General features: G+C 37.7%; 1 protein-coding gene across 2 annotated transcripts in view; it reads left to right on the forward strand.

Moving 5' to 3' along the window:
- Window positions 1-1,465, forward strand: part of LOC106884213 (uncharacterized) — a 77,697-nt gene extending 76,232 nt beyond the window's left edge. For both annotated transcript variants that reach the window (XM_089357293.1, XM_089357292.1), the window contains exon 15: window positions 1,161-1,465. In XM_089357293.1, coding sequence (XP_089213419.1) covers window positions 1,161-1,246 — 86 coding nt within the window. In that variant the 3' untranslated portion in view covers window positions 1,247-1,465. The remainder of the gene's footprint in view (window positions 1-1,160) is intronic.
- Window positions 1,466-8,952: the final 7,487 nt, after the last annotated feature.

Raw genomic sequence — 8,952 nt, forward strand, 5'->3', positions numbered from 1 at the left:
AATTAATCGATATATTCTCTGCACTCTCCAATTTTTAGCTTTCTACCAACGTTTAAAATCATTAAAAGGATTAGGCTTATTTAATGATTCATATCTAAGATGATTTATGATTAATACGACTAGAATACACCGGGTTATTAACCTCATCTTTACAGTTAGACATTTTCTTCTAATATTTACACTACATTAAGGCAGCGAACTGGAAGAACCATTAGCGCGCCGGGTAAAATGCTCAGCGGCATTACGTCCATCTTTACGTTCAGAGTTCAATTTCCGCCGAGGTCGACTTTACCTTGCGTTCTTTTGGGGTCGATAAAATACGTACCAGTTGAACACTGGGGTCAATGTAATTGACTTAGCCCCTCCCCCTAACTTGCCGGCTTTGTGCCGAAACTTGAAAGCAATATTTACATCTATATATAAATGAAGGCGCACGCCCAAGTTGTTTGAATATCATTCTGATGATCATGAAGTCGTTGGTTCGATTCCTGTTTCAGGTGGAGTGTTGAGTCCCTGGGCAAAGTACATCATTACACCCTGCTTCAGTCTACTCAGCAGGAAATTGTAGCAGCCGACTTTTGGTGCAACTCTCCTCGTTCCAGCTATCACGTTATCCCCTTTCTTCACGTCCGAGAGGGTCTTTGAGTGTCTACGTCTGTTCTTGACTACGTAGCAATCTAAAACAATTAGCAGAAGCCAGGGTAAAAAGGTTAGGGCCATACTTAATTGCGACAGACGGCTAAGACTTTAACATGTAAGGGTGATAAAATGTTAGAATAGTTAAGGAGTCGAACAAAACGCTTTGCCGTGTTTTTTCCAGTTCTTTACATTCTGAGCTCCAGTTCTGCCGAGGCTAGCCTTTCCCGGTCAATTAGATTCACTTGCAAAGCATTGGTGGGGTCCGAAGCATTAGAAGCAATGCAACTAAATCCAAAACCACGCAACGCAAAGCGAGCGTCTTAACCACTCGGCCACATCTGTGCTGCTTCTATCTATCTATCTATCTATCTATCTATCTATCTATCTATCTATCTATCTATCTATCTATCTATCTATCTATCCGTCTGTCTGTCTCGATATATGTATGTATGTATGTATGTGTGTGTTCCACTTGTCTACTTTTACTCATTAACCTATAAGTTTAATTTTTTAAATTTCAGGTTCCATGGCTGCTTTAGGAACATGTATGACAAGTCTAGGTTTCTTAATGGTGCTCCTGGTTGTGAAGTTAACGAATAGAGGCTAAAAAGAAAAAAAAAATAGTAATAATAAAATGAACTTCCACAGTTATTGGAAATATTTTTCAATAAAAACTGTGCTTTATGTAAATGGTGCAATAATTAATGGGGAAGTGAAAATGAGTTTAAAACATGAATACCGACAAGAAATTTTACATCCGTTAAAGCGTTTAAACTAAAATATCGAAATAATATTTTAACTAAATAAAATACTTTATATAATATCAGTTTGAACTCTGTTCCGTTTTATTCCAACATGCTGTGATTAAAGGGCGCGGTTGAAAAGCCTTCCAAATTTTACAGCTGACGAACGTTTCAACACTGATCCAAGCCACGTTGATGACTGAAAAAATCCCAAGAAAAACGGTAAGGCAAAACCTATATGAAGACATTGTTACCATTTACCTCAATTCACTAGCACTAAATTCATCGAAACATAAGGCGGCGAGCTGGAAGAATCGTTAGCAATCCGAGCAAAAGGCTTATCGGTATTTCGTCCGTCTATAGCATATTCCCTGTGTCGAACAGGTACTTATTTTATTGTCCCCGAAAAGGCAAAGTCGACCTTGGCTGAATCTAAACTCAGAACGTAATGACGGACGAAATTCCGCTTTGCATTTTGCCTGGTGTGCTCACGATTGTGCCGGCTCGCCACCCTAATGTTGATGAATATGGAGTGTCACTTCATGATTCTTTATGGAATGGGCATGCAGCTGCCCTAGATTTGCAACACGAGAAGGAAATTTTCGCAGGTTTTTCATTACGATCTACATAATGAAATATACATCTAAACATGCATTTATTTTAGCTCTTACACTCACTCTTTTATGCATTCAGTTATACTCACTCTTAGAGACACACTCGAACACAGACACTCACAAAAACGCATGCGACTTTCACAGACACACGCATAAACTTATATACGCACGCATACGCACATTATACTTATAAACAAATTCACGAATAAATTCAGACATGCATTCATACGAGAGGTGCTGAAAAGTTCCTGACTTTAAGGGTGTTGCGAAAGGCCTGGCTGGAGGCCCGACCTTCCGAGTTCTTTTACGGGGCTTACAAAAACTGAAGGACCAAAGCAATAAGTGAGTGAATCTGAGAGGGGAATATATTGAATAAGATCATAATTAACTGACCCTTCTTTTACCGAAAGCCACTTATGTACACTCACACATTCTACAGTCATACATGAGCTGCATTTAGTCGTTCTTATAGATACAGAGAGGGAGAGAGAGAAAGAGAGAAAGAGAGGAGGGAGAGAGGGAGACAGAGAAAGAAAGAGAGAGAGAGAGGGAGAGAGAGAGAGAGAGAGAAAGAGAGAGAGAGAGAGAGAGAGAGAGAGAGAGAGAGAGAGAGAGAGAGAGAGAGAGAGAGAGAAAGCAACATAGTCTTCCCATCATTTAAAATTAAAAAAATGTATTTAGGAAAATTGTATTTAGGAAAATTGTATTTAGGAAACACTTCAGTTCATTGCCCTAAATGAAGATTGTTATTTTCACACCAAAGACATCATCTTTCCGTAGGCGGTGGATTGGCAAAATTATGAGATACAAACAAAATGTCTGAGGTGTTTAGTTACAGTCCTTTATGTTCTGAATGCAGAACTCACCTTGGTCTACTTCGCATTTCATTCTTCTGAAGCTGAGGAAATAAAGTCTCATGAAGTAAAAGTAACTTGGATAAGAATGCAATTATAATTTAATGTAATATGTAATATAATATAATATAATATAATATAATATAATATAATATAATATATATACACATATATCATCATCATCACCACCAGCAGCAGCATTTAACGTCCGATTTCCATGCTGAGATTTGACTGAGATCTGGAGAGCCAGCGGCTGCATCAGGCTCCAGCCTGGTCTGGCAATGTTTCTACAGCTGGATGCCCTTCCTAACGCCAACCATTCCGAGAGTGTAGTGGGTGCTTCTTACGTGCCACCGGAACGTGGGCCAGTCAGGCAGTCCTGGCATCGATTACGTTCGGATAGTGCCTTTTACGTGCCACAGGCACAGGAGCTAGTCAGGTGATGCATTTTACATGCCACCGAACCGGAAGCCAGTCAGGGGGCACTGGCCACAGCAACGATTTTGGCTTTACTTGAATCAACAGGTCTTCTCAAGCATATCATATCACCCGACTCATCAGGGGTTCTCTTAAATGGGCCGGATATGCAGCATTGGCATCGGCCATGACTGTGATCTCACTTTAGTTGTCGGGTCTTTTCAATCACAGCATATCTCCAAAGGTCTCGGTCTCCTGTCATTGTCTCTGTGAGGCCCAATGTTTGAGGGTCATGCTTCACCACCTCATCCCATGTCTTCCTGGGTCTGTCTCTTCCACAGGTTCATACACACACACACACACACACACACACACACACACACACACACACACACACACACACACACACATATATATATATATATATATATATACATATACACACACAAACACACACATATATATACACTCCGCCCCGCATATATATATACTACATGTGCTGTTTTCAGTCTCTTTTATCAGACTTCTTCTCTACCACTCTTTTCTGGACATTTCTGTAGTACCTGAAGAAGGTCTAAGTTCGAAACTTCTACTCTTTCTGTTCTCCCTCGAGTAACAACCTGCTTGTGTAGTTTTGTGTGTAGGTGAACTAAAGATCCGAGATATTTTGTCCTAAACAAAAAAACAAAAAAACAAAAAACAAAAAAAGAATAAAAACAAAGAAATCAAAACAAAAAACCAACCAACCAACCAACAAAAAAACTGCAGGAGCTATTTAAAGATGGTGCAAAACAAATACGATTTGAAAGATAAAAAATAACATTAAACACAAGCTTTGAAGTATAAAGTATTTAGTGATAAATTCAATTAAATATAAGCACACAATAATAAACCAGAAAATATGATTTTAAGGGGAGCATCTCAAATTTCATTTTACGTATAAATTAGGGATATTTCAAACTCAAACACATGACAAATCAGTGAGACAATGTAAGCCATATACACAAACAAACTTCTTGGATAACACTCGTAAAATATCTTTGGCTTTCTTGTTGCTATTCCAATATTACGTTCTTAGAGTTACATAGTTTTTGTCCCTGACACTTCTTATGAGCTAACAAAACCAATAACAAAATAAAACAAGAAATAAATATAAGCTGACGACATCCTACACTCCTCAAATTTATGAACAACAAAATCAGCTGTTAAGCCCATGGCTGAGTGGACGGCATCAGCTGATTTATCTTAGGTTTTCTATTTCAATATTACATTCTTGGACTTTCATAACAAAACCAATGTCAAATATGAAACCAGAAATAACTTTATACTGACGATATGATACACTCACTGACGAACAAATAAAGTTCTCAGCATGACACTTCGATACAAAACGACAACCTTTCACAAAATTCTTGGAACACTAGGATAGGCTTGCACTTTATGTCTTCATTTACGTAATTTTTAGCGAAATATTACGTACTTCCACCACTTGGATCATGTCTCTGACACTTTATGCACGCTGTCTTATTATGTTTATATATAAAAAAACATTATATTCTAGAAAATACAAGAAAATATCGGGATCGTACCTTCCGTCCGTGACGATCACACTTGTTTTTGTTTACTGAATGTAATCTTTAATTTGTTGAAAACGTGTATTGTTCTTCATAGAAAATGGAATACTTGAAGTCTCTTAACCATAACTGTGCTATTTATTATATCACATTGTAAGTGTTACTAAGATTGGTCTCTAGCCCTGGGTTGAAACCCATTTTACAATGCAGTAGAGAATTTTATTTAATAATAATGACAAAACGGGTATACAGTGACGATTCTGTAGAAACCATGCCTAATTCAACAAAAAGAAGGCCAGAAATGGATTTCCCATGTCATTTTGTATATAAAAATGGCCACAGATCTCTTGTATTTTTTTTTAGTGCTGCACAGTGTATTCTTCTTGTCCTATATTTTAAGGCTATTTCGGATTTGTAGCAGAAGGAAGAACAATTACTTAGGTCTCCTCTCAGGATAGGTGTAACCAGAGAACATTGTTTCGCTGTAGGCATTGTTCTTAGCAGGTAAGTCGCTTTTACACGGCGATTTTACTCTGTTGAATCTCAGATCCACTGCTCTATTTCTACACCTTTTGTTACGAAGTCATAGCTGCTGTGACTAACTACAGGTAACAATCTCCATGTACTTCCAATACGTTTCTGCTTCCTTTACATTCCCTGTGGCTTCCACTTCCTGCTGCACTCTAGACACTTCCCATTGCTGGGTCATCTAGCTTTCTGTTGTCCTCAGCTAGAAGCAATGTACTAACTGCTTTTACCTTAGTTGTTTTGAATACTTCAGTCACTGATAGAAATAGCAAGTGTAACTTAGAGGTTTTGCTGTACAGGCATGTAAAGCTGGAAGTTGGGAGGGGTGGGGAACACCTTGCCATCATCAAACGAATTTAGTGCCCAATCTTCCAAAGGTCTTCACCTCATTCATAGGAAAGTCATAAAGCAGGAACAATCACTACTGTCTGGTTATGGTGCCACGTTGGAAGCATCATATATATGTATTGGGTCATCCCATAAATAATGCAGTTTTCTATACTTCTTTTATTTTTCAAAATTAAGATAATGTTAATTTTAATTCTAAAATATACTCTCAGTCATTTTCTACAATGCTCTTCCACCTATCTGGTAGATTTGAAAGGCCCCTCTTCCAAAATCCACTTGGCCGTGACGAAAAGTACTCCTCCAGTACTGTTTTAGCCTCATCTACAGAATTCATATTTTTTCCGTCCAAATTATTTTGAAGATTGTGGAATAAATGATAATCAGATAGGGTAATGTCCGGCGAATATGGTGGGTGGGGTATGATTTCCTATTCAAACTACTGCAGCCTTTTGAATGTCACCCTCGCTGTATGTGGCCAAGCATTATCCTGATGGAAGAACACCTTTCGTTTTGAAACCAAAAATGGTCGTTTTTCTCCTAGCGCAGACTTCAACCGCTCAAGCTGCTCGCAGTAGATTTCCTTTGTTATCGCTTAGTTTGGGTTTAGCAGTTCAAAGTGGACTAAACCTTTCATATCCCACCAAAAAGATAACAACAACCTTACGTGGATGAAGACCTTCTTTAGCCTGGAATGCCGGTGTTTCTCCTTTCCCTACCCGCCGTCTTTGGCGCTTGACATTTTTATGGAGAACCCATTTCTAGCCACCAGTCACTATTCGGTCTAAAAAAGGTTCATTCGGGAAATGTGACAGCAAAGAAGAGCACACGTATACTCGCTGCAAGCGATTAGACTCGGAAAGTTTGTAAGGGACCCATTGACCCAATTGTAAGGAACCCATTAACACTCGCTTGCGCTTATTATTCGATCCCTATATACTGCATTGATATTCCTCGCACTTTCTGTTGCGTTGTTGCCTTTATTGAACTCATAAAGCAAAATATGTTGAATATGCTCCTTCATCACTTCCATTACAGCTTTGAAGAAATAACTGTTAAAATCGAACTACACTCTTCAAAACTTGCCCTTTGAATAAGAACAAGTTGATGCAGGTAGTTCATCCCGCCCCACTCCGACTTTTAGTTCATGCAATTGAAAAAACCGCATTGCATATGGGATGCCCCAACACACACACACACACACACACACACACACACACACACACACACACACACACACACACACACACACACACACACAACACACACATATGTATAAATATATATGTCCACAATGTAACCTCGTGGATATCGTTGGCGATTTTTTTCTTCCTCCGTCTTCCCTTCTTTGGCCTTTCCTATGTTTCCGACGAAGAGCTTCGCTCGAAACGTCAAATTCTCCTTCTTTCCTTTCCCGAGCGTCCAGTAACACAATTTGTATAACGTCCTCGCGTTGTTGTTTTTTTGTTGTTGTTTTTTGTCGTTTTTCTTTTTTGAACCTATGTATAAATATATATGGGTGTATGAGTATGTATAGACAGACAGAGACAGACAGACAGGCACACAGACACACAGGTATATGTTTGGGTGTGTATATCCATAGAGGTACATATATTGATGTTTACTTTCGTTTCAAGTTATACATATAAAAATAGCATTAAACTTTGAAATTACTGTTTAATCATTGTTTTGTGAAAGCTAACAGATATGCATGCATATACACATACATATGTCTGAGTTTGTGTGTGTGTGTGTGTGTGTGTGTGTGTGTGTGTGTGAGTGTGTGTGTGTGTGTGTGTGTGTGTGTGTAGTGCACACGTGTCTGCTGTATCGAATCGTCACAGAACGAAGAACAAGAAATACTATTGGGACGGATAACGATCTGAGTATGGCAACACCATATTCACATGAATTATTATTGGTGGCTTGTTCACATTTTGTTTCAATGCATGATATTCCCAGAAGTAAAAAAAAACTAACAAAAGAAAAAGAATTCAATAATACTAGTGAAAAATGATAGCGTTAACTTTTTATAATACAACTAGTGCAAACATGTCACAAATCTTATATGTCAAGTGTTAATACTTGTGATCAAATTATCAATTATATTTCTAACCTTTGACTATCAATATCGCGAAATATCGAGATAATAATAAACCTAGAGATAAAAAGGTAGAGATTATTAATTACCGTGAAAATTAGACCTCCAACAAAGAGAATTTAGACTTTTGATACTGCAGTCTGGGTTATTGGTCTGGTGTACTGTTGATATACTGTTGATGTACTGTTTAAATTTGCCCCGAATGTCGAAATCTTACATACACCAGAATCGAGTAGCTTAAATTATGTGTTGGTTGCTTGCAACCTGTATTTTATTAAAATATATTGAAAATTATTCGCAAACTAGAGGGTTAATCGTCATATGACAGGTAATTTTGGATGCATATTTTTACCACCGTTAGTAATGAAATATGGCAAACATAATTAACTTTTATCAAATTTCTTGATGTCTACTTAAAATGAAATAAAGAACTAACTTTTCAAAAGTAAAATATTTATTATATTAAAATTAAATTAAATAAAGCATCAAACAAAAACTAAAAAGAAATGAAAGCAAACTTACTTTCCGTGTTGATATTATATTATGGAATTTCACGCACGCGCGCGCGCGCGCACACACACACACACACACACACACACAAACACACACACACACACACACACACAAACACACACACACACACACACACACACACACACACACATCTCTCACAAACACGCGCCTCTCTTCTCTTTCTATGTATACACAGACACACATACACATATTATTTAGATATAGTCCCTCTCTTCCTCGTCCTCTGCCTATGTATATTACATTAAGTATGATATACAAATAGCTGTTTTATGCTTTTGTTTTAAAAACAACTATGTAAGATTAAATAAATAAGATGAAACTTTGTTAACTAATTCGGTATTCAAAACTGTGCGAGTAACTCTAACTCATATTTATTTATCCTGCTTATTTTCCATGCATTCTGTTCTCACTTAGTGAATGTAGCTCTCCCTGCTTGAAACCATTATTAAGCACGCTTTCTTACAACTCATTACTTTCTCAGTTCAAATCTTGCTGAGGTTAGCTGTGCTTTTTATCCGTCCAGGGTCGATAAAACAAAGTACCAGTAAATTACCAATTGTGGTCGATATAAATGACAAAGCGTTTTGCTCTCAAATTGTTGGC

This window comes from Octopus bimaculoides, chromosome 9, assembly GCF_046866305.1.
Source record: "Octopus bimaculoides isolate indiv1 chromosome 9, ASM4686630v1, whole genome shotgun sequence".
NCBI classification, from domain to species: domain Eukaryota; kingdom Metazoa; phylum Mollusca; class Cephalopoda; order Octopoda; family Octopodidae; genus Octopus; species Octopus bimaculoides.